Genomic DNA, 18,381 nt, shown 5'->3' with positions numbered 1-18,381 from the left:
TTAAGTTTTCTTGCTTTCATAACTGAGTGTACTTCAGTCCACTCTTAGCTAACTGTTGCAAGAAAACAAAAACAAAACATTGCAGGATGAAATGTAAAAGACGACAACATACAAAACATTTTTTTAGTTGACATGAATCTGGAAGGCATGGGATTTAAAGAATGTGGTATTTTTCTGATGATTTGCCTACCTCTTTGCTGCAAGCCCCCAGCCTAGACCACACTTTATCCCAAGACAAACGCTCACAGACACAGGATGTGGGCTGGAAATACAAGGGTCCAGGTGGACCAAGTAGACTGAGAGAGGGCTAAAGGGTGTAAGGGATAATAGTATCATTAACACCCATAGCCACAATTCATTTAAGGAGTCTTTACTCACTTGATTTTTATGCATAAGAATACAAAGAAAAAAAAAACTCTATTAGTTAATCAGTGTGAATATTTTAAGGATCCAGGAATTGAGGGGATTAAATCCCAAAAGTGTAAAAGAGGCACACAGCTGACTATGTTGGGGAGCGTTATTTTGAAACTTTTATAGCTCACATATGGGGGAACATCAGTCAGAAACAGTGAAAGACTTGAAGGCAAGAGAACTACAGTAAAAACATTTTTTCCCCCTTACTCTCTCTATTTACCTCTTTCAGCAGCATCTCCTTTGCCTTGCTGGTGCTCGATCCTTTCTCCCTTTCAGCCAAATGGTTCCCCTGTCCTACTGAAGCGTGAGCCGTGCTGTCCTGCCTGTCCACAGAAAACTCCAGCTCCAGCAGATTAAGAGGCGAGCTGCAACGAGATTCGAACAGCGGCGGGGACCCCTGGCCTTCCTCTTCATCAGACTGTGGTGAGGAGGAGCGGGCGCAACCATCCACCGGGGGCTTTGGTATGTCCGGGGAGGAAGGAAAGTAGAATGGCTGAGACATGTAGGGTGGTGGGTTGAGTTGGTTCTGATTACTAATGAAAGGTGGGGATGTGAAGGCGGCTTGGCCAGGAAACGCAGCCTGATCAGAAGGCTGCAGGTGAAGTGGGACACCACCAGAGTCTACAGGATACACTGGCACTGCTGGTGCTGGATGCCCGATGAAAGGGTATACATAGTTTGGCAGCAAAACAGCCATGATAGGGGTGACCATTTGAGGGGTGAAGGGAGCAGAAGGAGTCCCTTGGGAGAATGAAGAAAAATGAGCACCCTGGTTACCCCCTAAGTCTTGTGGGGGGGCTTCAGTATGTGGAAATGCAGAATCAGCTCTGGGGAAAATCTGCACTGGGTAGCCTGGCATCATGACTGGATACGGTGCAGGGAATGTGGGTCGTTGGGCATCAGAAGATGATAACAGGGTTTGTGTAGGGCTCTGGTTTGTCCGAGGACGCGGCTTCTGTGGCTGTCGCTCTTTGTGAGGAGATGCTGAGCTGTTTGGAGAAACAATTAGCTTTGCTCTCTTGGTTTTGGTCTTCTTGTTTCGTGTTCCTCGGCGTGACGTCGCCTCTGGTCGCTGAGCCTCCTGTTTCCTGGTCTGAACAGCACGTGCAGCTTTGAATTGAGTTTGAATATTAATTAGTCATTTTATAAATGCTTTTTTTCTTTAATTCTGACATTTGATTTCATATTTTATTTTAGTAAATGGTAAAAGTGAATTGCATTTAATATGTAAAAGCATTAGAACATGTCTGATGTGGTTTGACTTCCTGGTCAACAGCCATCCTAACAACTACACCAGCACAGGTTCCTCATAACTGACAGTTGAAAAATATATTTTTTTTTTCCATCATTGCATTTTAATTGTAATAATTTAGCCAAAACATGTATTCATTTATATAGGCTACATATATTTAATTACAGTCTAAAAGCTCTTAATGAAACCTCTGTAGCACATGTGTATAATATTCCAAAAAACTACTAACTGCTTTGATACTTAACTTTTTTGCAAAGACTAACTTGAATGAATACACTAAGTCTTTTGTTTATCTTTTTAGTGATGAATACCAGAACAACTAGTGTATTTTATATAAATGATTGTTACAACTGCTGCATTTATCTCTGAAAGAATAAATGCAAAAGGCATCTCCACTCCCCTTAGAAAAGTATGTTTGAATGTGGGTGAATATCTGAATGTAATGTTAAGCATTTAGGGCTCCTTGGACTTGATAAAATGCTATAAGAATACAGGCCATTTAACATTTAAGCATAACAAAGAGAATGAAGCTTAATACAAATGCATGCATGATTTTGATTATATTTCTATTGTAAAAAAATGTTTTGTTATTGCTTTGACAAAATGTGAAAATATTCAATTTGAATGAATTAAATGTTATTTTTTATTTTGAATTAAAAACAGAGTCTGTCAGAGTGGTGGGCCAACTGGATTTTAAATGTAATCTGTTTAAATAGTATATGTCATTTTTAATGTGTAGTTGTACCAGTGATGGTGCGCTCATCTTTCTGTTGATCCAGGGGTTGGCAGCAGCTTGTTTTGTGGGGAGCCATTCCTCGAAGCTCTCGGATGCGACAGAGAAAGACCTGTTCCTCTTTCTGTGTGTGAGCTGCCAACACCTGCTTAGTCAGACCCAGTTTCTTGTAGGACTCCATCTCCTGACTAGGAGGTGAAATTGGATGAGGAGCACTGAGGTTCTGGCATGATTCTGGCATCTCTCCTGCAGCAGGTACATCCTCTGTGATCTCTGTAAGGATGACAATGAGATAAGAGCTTTAAATCACTGTATTATGTAGTATAACTGTAAACCATCAGCTATAATGAGAAACACAGCAAAGACAGGACCAGTACCACACAAGCTGTCACAGAAGCAGATACTAACACCTTTTCTGACATTTCACTACTTAGCAGATCAAATTCACAGAAAAGACATAACATTTATGTAATAATAGTAATACATTACTATGATATAGTGATTGCAGCTACAAAACAGGAGCTCATATTAGCTCCTTTTTTAAAACAATATTTTGTTGCCTAAGTCACACTGCATTAATTCAAAAGTCTTAGACTTTACAAATTTCCATCAGCCCACAGTCTGTAAGCATCAGAATAAGACTAAATCTCCATGGTATCACTTCAACCTTCTCCACTTAGCCAAATATATTTTCTTTCAGTTTGCTTCAAAAGTGGTAAGGCACTGCAAATATACATGTTAACCCCCCTGAAACAATTTTCGGAAAACTGTATTAGCAAACAAACATGAAAACAGTAGGCCATCATATAAACCTGTGCAATGTGCTAATAACGGGAAAGATTCTCCTTAAAAGCATGAAGAATCATTTAAATTTTGATATCAACTAAGAGAGAAAGAACATCATCTGACCAGAGCAATTAAACAATTACTCCTCATGACAGTCAAAGTACATTACTTAACTTGCACAACAGCACTGACATTTCCACCTAAAAAAAAAACATCTGATGTTGTTCTTTAAACCTGGATGCAGACTCGTTCACTACCTCCATTGCTTACTGAGGTATTTAAGGTTGTTTGGATTTCATAATTAAACGTAACCTGAATCAGTCCTTAGAGAACAATCTTCTAATTTGGTTAAAACACTAAATCAAACAAACAAGAATAATCAATGAATAAAACAAGGCTACAAGTAACCAACAGAAAACAAAACAACAAACCAGCCTGGTGTAACCAGCTGATAAATATTGAACGAACATTGTAACAGTTTAGCTATATGAAACGATGTATACTAGATTGAATAAGCTGCTTTTCCTTCGACATTTATACTCCTGTCACTCTATTACATATCTGCTTCATGTCTCTATGGCCAGAGGAGGTTCATGCATGAATGTTGCCTTGGTCACCTCACACACAAACAAACAAGCACCAGCTATCTTAACCAAAGCCTGGATGAATGGATGGATGGAATTAAATAGACATTTTATAAATCATAAAAAAGTATTTTTTTTTAATTATCTTTAAACAGCTTTTAATAAGTTAAGGTTTTGGCTGCTTAAGATGTTTTCTTTAGCATGTCTCAATCCATGGAGCTTGTAATTCCAAGCAGGAAATACATATTTTTTGACATGTTTTTTTAATTCTTCCATCATGTCCATCTTAAATAATCAATTTTCACTGTAATATTACACAAAAGTATGTTTCTGAACTATATATGGTCAAAAACGAATTAAACTTCCTAAAAGACCTGTTAACTAGGTCAAAATAGTAAATTGTGAATCCAAAGCAACTAAAATTAGCCTCAGATGTGATTCATTCTTGGCAAAGTTTTCCTCCATGGCTGTGCATTGGGTACACAATTATAAATGCAGATTATGTAGAGGCTAGAGGCAGGTATAAAAGTTGAAGTTAGGGCATTCTAGGAAATAGCTTAAAGAACGCTTAATATGTAAAAAGCTGAAACTGGTGGAAAACAGCTGATATCTCAAGTTAGATACTTCTTTACTTGGAGCAAAATCACATATCATAATTATAAAAATCGTACCTGTCCACAACTAAGCAGTTGTGAATTAATAATGCTGAATAATGATAAACATGCATATTTAATCTCCAACAAACATTTTGGACATTGTCAAATTATGTAGCATAAGAGAAAAAGTGGCAATCTGATTGTTTATAGGCACCTGTGGCAGCTTTGACAGAATTTAATTTCAGATCTTGAAACATCCATCAATTCATCCGTTTTCTATAATCATTGGGCCCTAGAGCCCAGCTACAAAGATACATGCATAAATCACAATTCAACATCAAGTTAATCTAACATGCATGCTTTTGTATTGTAGGAGAAACTTGGACTACATGTAAAGTACCTATGCACAGATATAACATGCAAACTCCATGCAGACCCCAATAGGCACTGGCTACAAGGCAACATGTCTAAAACTGTGCCACCATTTAGACAGTGTTGCTAAATGAACCCAGTGATACCAAATCAATCTCATATTACAACTTGTAGATCCTCTGTGTGTTCTGAAGATGATTAACTCACATCAGCATGCTAAATGCTTGAAATGGCTGATATGTTTGGAGCCATTTTCCAAAAAGTTCAGCTAATAACTATTTAACCATATGGGATTTAAGGCTCTTAAAATAGACAGTGTTTGGAGCATTGAAATTGTAGCACAAGATGGTCATGCAATCAAAACTCCAACATTTTCATATACATGATATGAATTAATGTTTCACAAAATGCTCTATTAGTTCACATTTTGACCCATATAAAAAGGTTTTTAGACCCTCTCTTGTAGGTGGCAAGATATGAAACAGAGTGACAGCAGCTTTATTCTTTAGATTAAGTTGAACAATTCTGGTGACAAAGACTGTGTATATCATGAAATATTCTTTTTTTACTGTTTCCAAAGTAAATGTGTCCAAGGGGCTGTTGGAGTAAGTAAATATCAGCACATAAAGACACAGAGACCCTAGACATGCCTTTTTATTTTACTTTTGTTATATTATGCAGTTTAAATTCTAAAAAAGTGATCCATAAAAGGCAAAAATGATTTAATCTGATTCTCTAAGACAAAATATAAAAACATAAGAGCTTGGATGTCCATAGTTTTGTTTAGGACGCTTCTATCATCATTTATCATTATTCCATCATCGTTTCAATGACATACAGATATTCTCCGTCACCAGAAGTGTTTTGGTGTAAACATCTTGACGAGTAGAGAGATTCTGACTGGAGGCTTATGTCTCCACTGTACCTGACTCAGGCTGAGGTTTCTTGTCCCCAACATGCACTATAGTGCTACTGTAGCTACATTGGCTGGTAATGGACACGACGCTTTCTGGTTTGTTTGGCACTGGTAGGGGCATGGTAGTGCCTACTACCGCTGTAGCAGCTTCACTTGTCTTTTTGTGAGCATCGTCCAAAGCAGAAAGACCAGACTGATCCTTCGATAAGGTTGGTTCTGCCAAAGAGAACAGAGAACAACAGCTACAGATAAGGCTCTGGCATTTGAGTTGGCTGAGAGAGAAAGAGAATGAGTTTACAGGAAAGAGCGTGAAATCCTGAAAAGGGCTTTTAGTTTTGTTTAAAGACATAGCAAATCTGGTCGTTTTTATTGGAGGGAATGCAGCAACTTATATGTACCTTCAGAGATCTGCACTGCATGTGACTTCTTCTGTCTGTCCTCATCGGAGTTAGAGGAGGTGGTGTTGGAGGACGACTGGCACTTTCTTTTCTTAATGACGGGAACGTTATAGCCCTCCAGGTACCTGCAAGAGCCAGTCAAGACACTAAAGTCAGTTTCTGTCTTCCTCACTTATCAGCTAGTTAGCTGTAAGGTCAAGGAACAACAAATGAATAGAAAATATGTTTTAAAGGTGTTGAAGTTGGTGAAAATCTTTTGAAGCTTGAAATAGCAGCTCTGGTTCTTTTGATCAACAGCTGTGTTTTCATTGCTGAACTTTCCTCTGAGATTAAGAAACATCGGAAAGTTCACAAGTCAGTTTAAGAGATCATAGACTAAGGCAGATGCTGGATTATCAGATGGTCTCCTAATAGCTTTTCGGACCAGACATAAAAACTATAAGGTTTGATAGAATGTGTTTTACAGTCAGAAAATGTATTGAGGTATAAAAGCTAATCAACAGGTTTCTTCTCTTGCAGAATGAACTTTGGCTTGTCAGCTACTGATCAGTGATGTCATATGTTATCTGTATACCTGATGACACCATCTAGACAGCTGATTTGCTGATAGGAGTAGACAGCCTGATCGTTTAGGCCAAACTCCTCAGGAAAAGAGTTACGACTGTCTGCCGCGTTGGCCTCCCTCCAGCTGATCGGAGGGGCTGTGTCTTTGAGACGTACCACAACCTGGGTGTTCGGTTCAGACGCTAGTGGAGATACATTAACAATTACGTTTGGATCAAAACTGCAAATATGGCATTATATTAATGACAAAGAAACAAAAACTTACTAGCACTGCTTTTTTTGTGTTCTGATTTGGCGGTCTGCTGCTCTTGACTCTTCTGAAGATGGATTCCTTTACATATTTCATGAAAGGTTCGCTGTGGAATCGCAGAAAGTCATGAGTTGTTCCCATAACACACTGTGCAGTTAGGTGGTTTCAGAGATTTACCAATAAAATCTGCAGTGATACGAGACATATATATGCTGTTTTACTCACAGGTCTGCTTTTGCTGCTCAGTTCTGCTTCCTTTTGTTGTATTTTCCCTCCTTTGCTGTTGCTCAGGCTGTCACTAGAGGAGGAGGTCATGCTCTGAAGGTACTCATTGCTGTTTAGACTGCTGTAACCGCTAGATCCGCTGTTGTGAACTGGCTGATAACCAATGGAGAGGAGGCAAGAAAAGGGTCAGAAAAAATAATGCTGCCATACCTTAACATTTTTAAATGTAATTTTGGTTTTTATGTTTTTGGAAATATGTTTATCTAATTCTTTACTTTATGTAAATTAAAAGTTATTTACTGAGTTTTCGAAACAGATTTTCCTGTAAACTTTTAAAACAGATTTCAGACTAACAATAACATCTAACACTACAGATATATTCTAACTTAAAGTGAAGTTTTGAAATAGAAAACTTAAAATAATAAAAAAAATTGGTTAAAAGCTAAATCCCAACTATTAATCAAATTCCCTTTAAATGATAAAAAAAAGCCTGAAGCCTCTTGTGCAGTACTGTTAGGTGGACATCTTGTTTTACCTGCAGCAAAAGCCGATGGATCTGCTCCGTTATTTCCTGGATGTCAGGGTCCATGTTCTTTATGTGGCCCATAGAGGAGACTGGAGTCATGAAAATATCCTCATTCATAGGGCCCCTTGTGGGAAAACACCAACAGATAGCAGTTAAAGATACTTAAAAATGAAGGAAAATGTTTTTAATTATTGCTTCTGTTAAAAAAAAAAAAAATGGTATTTGTACAAAAAACATGAGCAGTGCTCACATGCGAACTTTGTGCCTCCCGATAACGAAGGAAACCTTTCGGCTCCAGGGATTCACAAAGCTGGACCAGCTGGTGTCCAGGACTATGTATTCTCCGTTTTGAGCACAGAAGCGGATAGATGAGTGGTCAAACGGTTGCCCGGCATTCTGTATGACTGGAACAAAACATTTGAAGAATTAAGAGTCCGATCATTCACATAACTGATCCAAAATCTGTTTGATCCACTGGACTTACTCTTTCTGTGAATGGCTAGCATTGCGGGCCGGTCATTGGGATGCAAGTGGAAAAGGATCGGAGTTCCAATCAGGTCCTGGGGGAGGTAGCCAAGGAGAGGAACAGCCCTGACATAAAACATGACAAAATTAGTGCTGTTAGTGTTACACATGTAGAGATTAGAGGCACAGAATACCTCTTATTATACCTCCTGAAATTTTGTGTCACCCCAATTTGAACCACTATATTTTATGATAAATAATATCCCTTCTGCTAAAAGTCTTGAAAAGATAACAGTGAAACTGTGATAAAAGGGCTATGCAGAGATGATACAAAAATCAAATACTATGTAGCAGACAACTAATCTTCCACATCACCCAGAAAACCCCCTATAAAAAACACAGTGGTGGCAGCATCATGCTGTTGGGATGCTTTTCTTCATAATAGTCAACTGAGCTGGTCAGAATTTATGACTATAGTGATATGAACAGGCCAGCCCTGGAACTGGACCTGCTGAAGGCTGTAAAAGACTTCAACACAAACAGAGCTACAATGAAATAGTAAAGATGAGAGTTTAATCTTGTTTTAGACTGGTGTAATTAAAGGTGTAATTCCTTTCAATTACAATGACACTCTGTATTCAAGAAGGAAAGGGGATTTTTTGTTACAGCCCCAACAGCTTCTTTAGCCAATCTTAAATCTCCTCTCAATAGCCTCGTCTGCTTTGGTGATTAACTCAGTATAGGATGTCAGATGTATTGACAGTTTTTTCAGTTCTAGCTGCTTTTAGGTACATCATAAATGAAGTTGCTTTGTCTACTTTGTGCTGGTCTTTTACAATAAATTCCCAAGAACAAAAATTTGTTTTTGGTGGTGAAAATGCAAAATTGTTTAAAACAGTGGGAATACGTCTGCAAGGACCTTTAAGCTTAAAAAGAAAAACAATGAAGGCTTACCTCTCATCTACATCCTGAAAAACACAGTTAGGGGTGTGTGTGGTGGTGAAGATTTGCTTATCCGGTGGAATTCTGGGAGCTGAGAAGAATTTAGAAACATAATTAAAATCACTCATTTTTTTTTATGATTATAAAAAAGTTTTAATCCCAGAGGTGTTTTGTTTTACCTTCATATCCAGAGTGAACCCTCTCAGCCAGCAGGAGGCAGCAGAACTGGTCCTCATCATGAGACCTGTCCTGCACCTTCATCAGATAAGGGGTCATGCGGAAAGGATAGTACCGCAGCTCACCCTCAAACTCCTTACCGCCACTGAGAATTGATCAAAAAACAATCAGTTGGCAATTAATTATTGAAAGGGGGGAAAAATCAACATGTCTGATTCAGCTATGTATTAAAACTATCTACTTTTAGTTTTAAAAACGAACACATGGGGGCAGTATTCATCACCTATTTTCCCTTCTAATTAGGTCAATATAAAATGAAGCAAACTTAAATTTGTTAGTTTTGAAATTGTTGGAATTTAAAATAACTTAAAATATTCATTTTCATATCAGCTCATAAAAATTGAAGGAAAAATCCAATCACCTTAATAAATACAAATGGTGCTTTTGATTTCTGTGTGTTTCTGCATAAAAGTATTAGGTCAACCTGGGAGTAGCATCTCATTATGGCATTTACGCATGTGACATCACAGAGCAATTAAGAAACATCTACACTGAAATGAAAAGCTTGAATATAAACAACCGGCAGGTAAGAGCAGCAGATGGGATGACATGTGCAAGGACTGACGCTAAACCAACCTGATACGACAGAAAAAGGACTTCTCCTGCATACAGTCAGAAGGAGATGGATCTGAAAGAGGAAAAACACACCTGTAAATTCAAAAGGATCCCAAACAGGCCAGGATGCAGGCAAACGCAGCTGCATCAGGTTTGGATAAATGCATCAAAGAGCATCATTCAGAAACCCGGCCCTACACACGCTAAATATGTAATATATGTAAGAGGGTCAAATAAATAATTAATTTCTTCAACATAATCACCTAATCATACAACTTCAGAAAGTAACAATCATATTTACTTTTATATTACGCACTACAACCTCCAGTTTTCACTCTAATTATTCACTATGAATAGAAACCATTTGCTGTTCTAAGCTAAAATAAAAGGGTAATTATAACCTATTTTATATGGCCTTGCAAAAGCATTAGCAACTTTCAAAATGTTCCTTTTCCATACATTGTCAGATTACTATCATAAGCTTTAATGTGTTTTTTGTGATGTTTTGTGATTGACCAACAGAGTGGTGCATAATTGTGAGTTGAAAGGGAAAAAATAAAGTTTTAAAAATGTTTCACAAATACAAATCTCAAGACTTTACCCCTAAATAATGTTTTGCACAAACAATTCTCATCGAAGGGGATCTAACAAGTAAACACAGCCCACCTGTTCTGTGCCTTAAAAAAAGACCAACACAAGCCTCAGAAAGGTCAGAGATAATGTTTTGCAGAAGACTAAATCCGCATTGGGTTATATAACTGTCATCTTAAGCATCCACTAGGGAGGAGCTGCAAAAGTCGACAGCTCAGGTGGGACAAGAAAGTTACAGATGAGACTTATTTTCCCCAAGTTAACCACCACCCATGCCAAGGGAATGGCAGTCACAAACAACACAAAATTGCACATTTATGATGAAATGCAACTTACTAACAGCTGCAGGTTTAACTTTAAAACCCATTTTTCATTTACCTTTTCTCTTGTGTTTGTCCAAATCAATAATAAAATTTAGGTAAGTCTTAATGTAAAAATGTAAAAGGTTTCAAAGGCACCATATAAATACATCTACAGTTGGCTTTGGTTTTATATATGAGTGATGGAAATCTGCAATATAAGGCAAGCCAACATTATACACTTAAATTAGATCTTTAAATTATATTTTAAAAGAAATTATTTTAAAGTGTTTCTCAAATGACAACAAAATCAATCTTTAGATTAAAAATGGCCCTTAAATGAAGCACTACTCTGGAGAGAGAGGTGTGGCTTTTGGTACCTGCTCCGGTGCACATGCTCCAGGAGGGCAGGCGGTAAGGGGTGGTGAAGCTGTAAAACACACTGACATCCTGTGGCATCAGGAACTCCACAAACTTAGAGTCCTTGAACACATCTCTTTTGCAGTTAAGGATGGAGGCAGCCTGGTCAGATATATAGATAACCTTTCCTGTGCCCAGGGACACTGCCACTGCGAAAATGTCCTGTTGCCAAAAAAAACATTTAAAATCAGTGACCTGCACAGGTTAAGCTCAAGAAAGCAAAAAAAGGACTTTGTCTTACATTGTTTTTAAGGGTGTACTCTGAAGTTATGCTGTCTATCTCCTCTATGGTGTAAGAAGAGACGTCCAGGCCAGAGGGATGATTGTCATTGATCATCATCAGCTGGTAGTACTCCTCATTCGCTGAAATAAGATGGGTTTTGTCCAAATTTGGTCAACACACAAAACAGTAAGGAAGGCATTCCAAGACGCCCACAACACTGATGCCAAAGACATTTTTTAATAATGAAACTGTTCAGACTGAATAATTGAAGAATTGTTCTACTGAGCACCAACCCACCCATTTACCTCTGCAAACATTTACAGGCCATTACCTCCATGACTATGTGCAAACGCTGCTCCAAATTATAACTTTACCCTTTCTCTGTGGTGCACTGAAGAAAGACTGACTTGTTGGATAAATCATAGCTGTGTTTCTGTGTTTACTCATAAATGTAAAGTGAAATACTCATAAAAAATAATTAACAATCACCAAAACAGAAGGGCTATTTTTTTATGTAAGTGACCTACCTTCCACTTGCTTTACACAGCGCAAGGCATACTTCAGGGCACTCAGTGTGGTGGATTTGCAGTTGTGCTGCTTGTCAGCTGGTACATGAAGCTTCAGCTCCTTAAGAGTTTTAATGACCTCCTTCTGCTTCTTAGCCTTTGCAGATTCCTGACTACTGCAAGACGGACAGATAAACAACCAAGAGTCACTCAAAGCACTGATGAAAAGCGTCTTTTATGAACAGACTAAATAAAAGATCCTGATCCAGACAACAGTGGTGATTAGGCTAACCTGCAGCCGCTGGTTGAAGGGTTGTCCTGCTCCGAGCTAAGCAGACTGTAGGCGTTGGAGCTGCTTGGAGGAGATGGGCTGTGGGAGTTCGAACTGTGAGGAGAAAAGGAATATTTGATATTAGGCTAAGTAAGAAAAGACTTCAGTTTCAATAAAATTGATTGGCAGAAAAATGATTTTCACATCTTTCTCTAGAGAAGTACAAACTTATCACATTCCCTAGACACATCTAAGGTGCTCAAGTTTCCTTCAGTAAAATAGGACAAGTGTCACCAGATTTTCACACTTTTAGCTGTTTTTAAAGGAAGAACAGCTGAGTTTTTCTGCTTTTACTGTTGGAACATTGTGCTTTGTGCTTCAGATCCATTTTTTTGCACATTTAGCAGCCAAGTAACAAAACAGGTTCACACTCTTATCCTGAAGTCAACTACTTGAAGGACTCAATTTGCTCCCTGCAGCTCAATGGTTGCACAGCAAGAATACATCAGTGTTTCCCAGTGTAAGGTCGAAGCCCAACTGGGGGCAGTGAGGGATAAAAAGAAATCCCAGCTTGTTGTCTTGGTGTTCAGATTTAAAAAGTGCAATTTATGATTTGTCAAAGCTGAAGGGTTTTTTTTTGCCTTCGGTGACTTCACTACTTAACCTAATTAAGTTAACCTTTTCAAATAAACCTCATTAAAAAGGGTATTTTTTTCAGTAACTGAAAGACACAGGAATAGAATCAAGCTTTTTTTTTCTGTGAATTTTGATATATAATATACATATTTTATCATCAATACCCATAATCTTATTTTCTAATAACTGTAAATTAGGTTTTTCGGAAATAAGCTCTTAAAACACATTATTCTGTGTGTAACAGCTATGTACAATACATGCTTTTCAATTTCTAAATGTAGTTACCAAACGTGTTTAAAAAATATTTTGATTTAAAGAGAGATCCCTCCATTTTAAATTGCAATTACATCTTTAATTAATGGAATTGAATACATTCAAAGTCGGTGCTTTTTAATCCGGTCAGCCTCTTGACTAGTNAAGGCTGTAAAAGACTTCAACACAAACAGAGCTACAATGAAATAGTAAAGATGAGAGTTTAATCTTGTTTTAGACTGGTGTAATTAAAGGTGTAATTCCTTTCAATTACAATGACACTCTGTATTCAAGAAGGAAAGGGGATTTTTTGTTACAGCCCCAACAGCTTCTTTAGCCAATCTTAAATCTCCTCTCAATAGCCTCGTCTGCTTTGGTGATTAACTCAGTATAGGATGTCAGATGTATTGACAGTTTTTTCAGTTCTAGCTGCTTTTAGGTACATCATAAATGAAGTTGCTTTGTCTACTTTGTGCTGGTCTTTTACAATAAATTCCCAAGAACAAAAATTTGTTTTTGGTGGTGAAAATGCAAAATTGTTTAAAACAGTGGGAATACGTCTGCAAGGACCTTTAAGCTTAAAAAGAAAAACAATGAAGGCTTACCTCTCATCTACATCCTGAAAAACACAGTTAGGGGTGTGTGTGGTGGTGAAGATTTGCTTATCCGGTGGAATTCTGGGAGCTGAGAAGAATTTAGAAACATAATTAAAATCACTCATTTTTTTTTATGATTATAAAAAAGTTTTAATCCCAGAGGTGTTTTGTTTTACCTTCATATCCAGAGTGAACCCTCTCAGCCAGCAGGAGGCAGCAGAACTGGTCCTCATCATGAGACCTGTCCTGCACCTTCATCAGATAAGGGGTCATGCGGAAAGGATAGTACCGCAGCTCACCCTCAAACTCCTTACCGCCACTGAGAATTGATCAAAAAACAATCAGTTGGCAATTAATTATTGAAAGGGGGGAAAAATCAACATGTCTGATTCAGCTATGTATTAAAACTATCTACTTTTAGTTTTAAAAACGAACACATGGGGGCAGTATTCATCACCTATTTTCCCTTCTAATTAGGTCAATATAAAATGAAGCAAACCTAAATTTGTATGTTTTGGAATTGTTGGAATTTAAAATAACTTAAAATATTCATTTTCATATCAGCTCATAAATGTAAGGAAAAAATCCAATCACCTTAATAAATACAAATGGTGCTTTTGATTTCTGTGTGTTTCTGCATAAAAGTATTAGGTCAACCTGGGAGTAGCATCTCATTATGGCATTTACGCATGTGACATCACAGAGCAATTAAGAAACATCTACACTGAAATGAAAAGCTTGAATATAAACAACCGGCAGGTAAGAGCAGCAGATGGGATGACATGTGCAAGGACTGACGCTAAACCAACCTGATACGACAGAAAAAGGACTTCTCCTGCATACAGTCAGAAGGAGATGGATCTGAAAGAGGAAAAACACACCTGTAAATTCAAAAGGATCCCAAACAGGCCAGGATGCAGGCAAACGCAGCTGCATCAGGTTTGGATAAATGCATCAAAGAGCATCATTCAGAAACCCGGCCCTACACACGCTAAATATGTAATATATGTAAGAGGGTCAAATAAATAATTAATTTCTTCAACATAATCACCTAATCATACAACTTCAGAAAGTAACAATCATATTTACTTTTATATTACGCACTACAACCTCCAGTTTTCACTCTAATTATTCACTATGAATAGAAACCATTTGCTGTTCTAAGCTAAAATAAAAGGGTAATTATAACCTATTTTATATGGCCTTGCAAAAGCATTAGCAACTTTCAAAATGTTCCTTTTCCATACATTGTCAGATTACTATCATAAGCTTTAATGTGTTTTTTGTGATGTTTTGTGATTGACCAACAGAGTGGTGCATAATTGTGAGTTGAAAGGGAAAAAATAAAGTTTTAAAAATGTTTCACAAATACAAATCTCAAGACTTTACCCCTAAATAATGTTTTGCACAAACAATTCTCATCGAAGGGGATCTAACAAGTAAACACAGCCCACCTGTTCTGTGCCTTAAAAAAAGACCAACACAAGCCTCAGAAAGGTCAGAGATAATGTTTTGCAGAAGACTAAATCCGCATTGGGTTATATAACTGTCATCTTAAGCATCCACTAGGGAGGAGCTGCAAAAGTCGACAGCTCAGGTGGGACAAGAAAGTTACAGATGAGACTTATTTTCCCCAAGTTAACCACCACCCATGCCAAGGGAATGGCAGTCACAAACAACACAAAATTGCACATTTATGATGAAATGCAACTTACTAACAGCTGCAGGTTTAACTTTAAAACCCATTTTTCATTTACCTTTTCTCTTGTGTTTGTCCAAATCAATAATAAAATTTAGGTAAGTCTTAATGTAAAAATGTAAAAGGTTTCAAAGGCACCATATAAATACATCTACAGTTGGCTTTGGTTTTATATATGAGTGATGGAAATCTGCAATATAAGGCAAGCCAACATTATACACTTAAATTAGATCTTTAAATTATATTTTAAAAGAAATTATTTTAAAGTGTTTCTCAAATGACAACAAAATCAATCTTTAGATTAAAAATGGCCCTTAAATGAAGCACTACTCTGGAGAGAGAGGTGTGGCTTTTGGTACCTGCTCCGGTGCACATGCTCCAGGAGGGCAGGCGGTAAGGGGTGGTGAAGCTGTAAAACACACTGACATCCTGTGGCATCAGGAACTCCACAAACTTAGAGTCCTTGAACACATCTCTTTTGCAGTTAAGGATGGAGGCAGCCTGGTCAGATATATAGATAACCTTTCCTGTGCCCAGGGACACTGCCACTGCGAAAATGTCCTGTTGCCAAAAAAAACATTTAAAATCAGTGACCTGCACAGGTTAAGCTCAGGAAAGCAAAAAAAGGACTTTGTCTTACATTGTTTTTAAGGGTGTACTCTGAAGTTATGCTGTCTATCTCCTCTATGGTGTAAGAAGAGACGTCCAGGCCAGAGGGATGATTGTCATTGATCATCATCAGCTGGTAGTACTCCTCATTCGCTGAAATAAGATGGGTTTTGTCCAAATTTGGTCAACACACAACACAGTAAGGAAGGCATTCCAAGACGCCCACAACACTGATGCCAAAGACATTTTTTAATAATGAAACTGTTCAGACTGAATAACTGAAGAATTGTTCTACTGAGCACCAACCCACCCATTTACCTCTGCAAACGTTTACAGGCCATTACCTCCATGACTACGTGCAAACGCTGCTCCAAATTATAGCTTTACCCTTTCTCTGTGGTGCACTGAAGAAAGACTGACTTGTTGGATAAATCATAGCTGTGTTTCTGTGTTTACTCATAAATGTAAAGTGAAATACTCATAAAAAATAATTAACAATCACCAAAACAGAAGGGCTATTTTTTTATGTAAGTGACCTACCTTCCACTTGCTTTACACAGCGCAAGGCATACTTCAGGGCACTCAGTGTGGTGGATTTGCAGTTGTGCTGCTTGTCAGCTGGTACATGAAGCTTCAGCTCCTTAAGAGTTTTAATGACCTCCTTCTGCTTCTTAGCCTTTGCAGATTCCTGACTACTGCAAGACGGACAGATAAACAACCAAGAGTCACTCAAAGCACTGATGAAAAGCGTCTTTTATGAACAGACTAAATAAAAGATCCTGATCCAGACAACAGTGGTGATTAGGCTAACCTGCAGCCGCTGGTTGAAGGGTTGTCCTGCTCCGAGCTAAGCAGACTGTAGGCGTTGGAGCTGCTTGGAGGAGATGGGCTGTGGGAGTTCGAACTGTGAGGAGAAAAGGAATATTTGATATTAGGCTAAGTAAGAAAAGACTTCAGTTTCAACAAAATTGATTGGCAGAAAATTTATTTTCACATCTTTCTCTAGAGAAGTACAAACTTATCACATTCCCTAGACACATCTGAGGTGCTCAAGTTTCCTTCTGTAAAATAGGACAAGTGTCACCAAATTTTAACACTTTTAGCTGTTTTTAAAGGAAGAAAAAAGGTTAAAACAGAATTAGTTTGCAGTCAACTAGAACACCAACTCTGTACCAAACAAACCATGACCTTCCTCGCTCTAAAAACCCTCAGATAATAACAGAACTTTAAAAACAAGCAGCTCTAAGACATCAATTCAGGGCCACACTCAGCTGATCAACCAGTTGGGAAAGTTGGAGCTCTGCTTAAAGGTTCTGAAAAACTAAATATCCATCTACAGGAGGTTGTGAAAGAATCTTTGTTAAATTAATTTCTCTAAAAGCTGTAGAGTGTGCATCCAACCTAAGGTGTTAACCCAGAAGCTTATAACTAACATCAACACCCTACTACAACTCGGTGTACTAAATATAACAACCTTAGCTGGTTGAAAATAGGACCCATCTTTACTCCAGGCACAGGTGAGTCCTGGTTTAATTTAAGCCTGTAGTACACAGAAGGTCCCGTTGTCTGTTAAGTCTTCTTATCATGTACACAAAGTATTAGCCTACAGATCAGCACTATTAGCAGCCGTCTGAGAATCTGACTCATCTCAAACTGAGCTACTATAAATAACAGGCTTACCTGCTAAGAATATGCAACATACTCACAAATAGCCACTGTGAGCCCAAAGAGGGATCTAATTGAATCAAAATAGCCTTCAATCCTGTACAATGCAACAGCTGGGTTTAGACAAGACAGTCTAAATATGTCTAAGTGTCCTGTAAGCTAATTGGAACTGTAGTAGGGAATCTGTAGGTCAGTGGAGAGTTATGTAAAGAGGGTGCTCAAAAAGGTAATACAAGATACATTTCAGGTGTCCTTTGGGAGCAGAAACACAAAACCAAGGTCATAGCAAGCTTGCCTTGTTTAATTAAAAACCTTCCTCTGACAGGTTGGTGCATCCTCCATGTTAAAGGAGAATAAATGGAACAGAAAATGAAATAAATAAAATACAAATGGCAATGGACTCCATTTAGCTTCCAGGGGTTTATTCATTATATGTAATGACTATGAATTGAAAACACATCAATAAGTAATTCAGATGAAATTAGAAACATTTTAATTTTCTATTAAAATCACAGCGGTTATGTCCAAAAACTAAAACTATCAGAGCCTTCGGTTGAACCAATACACCTGAACAAACTGCTCTGATGGTATTGTAGGATATTATTACCTCCTAAATTCTGTAAACCCAGAGGGTCTGTTGCAGAGAGGTGTTGTCTTAGTGACACATTTTAAGCAGCTTTTATGCTAGTGATGTATTTCTAGATTCACTTAGACTTTCACTTACGGGAAATTAAAAATGTCATAAAAAACATGACTCATCAGGGAGCTCTGAATGAACTGCAGAAAAGCTCACTGCTTG

At 37.9% G+C, this 18,381-nt stretch overlaps 1 protein-coding gene across 3 annotated transcripts in view; it reads right to left on the bottom strand.

Annotated features, from left to right (window-relative positions):
* Nucleotides 1-18,381, bottom strand: part of LOC107083335 (period circadian protein homolog 2-like) — a 37,834-nt gene that overhangs the window by 8,756 nt on the left and 10,697 nt on the right. Inside the window, exons 3-20 of one of the 3 annotated variants that reach the window (XM_015372475.1) lie at nucleotides 16,729-16,821; nucleotides 16,458-16,612; nucleotides 15,949-16,070; nucleotides 15,668-15,869; nucleotides 14,419-14,470; nucleotides 13,786-13,928; nucleotides 13,619-13,697; nucleotides 8,101-8,207; nucleotides 7,867-8,020; nucleotides 7,626-7,740; nucleotides 7,091-7,243; nucleotides 6,881-6,971; nucleotides 6,626-6,797; nucleotides 6,052-6,176; nucleotides 5,663-5,869; nucleotides 2,412-2,672; nucleotides 635-1,524; nucleotides 191-307 (exon numbers count right to left, since the gene is read on the bottom strand). In XM_015372475.1, the coding sequence (XP_015227961.1) occupies nucleotides 191-307; nucleotides 635-1,524; nucleotides 2,412-2,672; nucleotides 5,663-5,869; nucleotides 6,052-6,176; nucleotides 6,626-6,797; nucleotides 6,881-6,971; nucleotides 7,091-7,243; nucleotides 7,626-7,740; nucleotides 7,867-8,020; nucleotides 8,101-8,207; nucleotides 13,619-13,697; nucleotides 13,786-13,928; nucleotides 14,419-14,470; nucleotides 15,668-15,869; nucleotides 15,949-16,070; nucleotides 16,458-16,612; nucleotides 16,729-16,821 (3,238 nt within the window). Of the gene's footprint in view, nucleotides 1-190; nucleotides 308-634; nucleotides 1,525-2,411; nucleotides 2,673-5,662; nucleotides 5,870-6,051; nucleotides 6,177-6,625; nucleotides 6,798-6,880; nucleotides 6,972-7,090; nucleotides 7,244-7,625; nucleotides 7,741-7,866; nucleotides 8,021-8,100; nucleotides 8,208-9,035; nucleotides 9,115-9,202; nucleotides 9,346-9,836; nucleotides 9,889-11,085; nucleotides 11,288-11,366; nucleotides 11,489-11,875; nucleotides 12,012-13,618; nucleotides 13,698-13,785; nucleotides 13,929-14,418; nucleotides 14,471-15,667; nucleotides 15,870-15,948; nucleotides 16,071-16,457; nucleotides 16,613-16,728; nucleotides 16,822-18,381 lie in introns of those variants that run through there. The other 2 variants (XM_015372473.1, XM_015372474.1) reach the window with 2 other exon arrangements.

The sequence above is a fragment of the Cyprinodon variegatus genome, unplaced genomic scaffold (assembly GCF_000732505.1).
Source record: "Cyprinodon variegatus isolate N-32 unplaced genomic scaffold, C_variegatus-1.0 Scaffold73, whole genome shotgun sequence".
NCBI classification, from domain to species: domain Eukaryota; kingdom Metazoa; phylum Chordata; class Actinopteri; order Cyprinodontiformes; family Cyprinodontidae; genus Cyprinodon; species Cyprinodon variegatus.
Note: the sequence above shows the minus strand (reverse complement) of the source record. Positions and strands in the feature narration are given on the sequence as shown.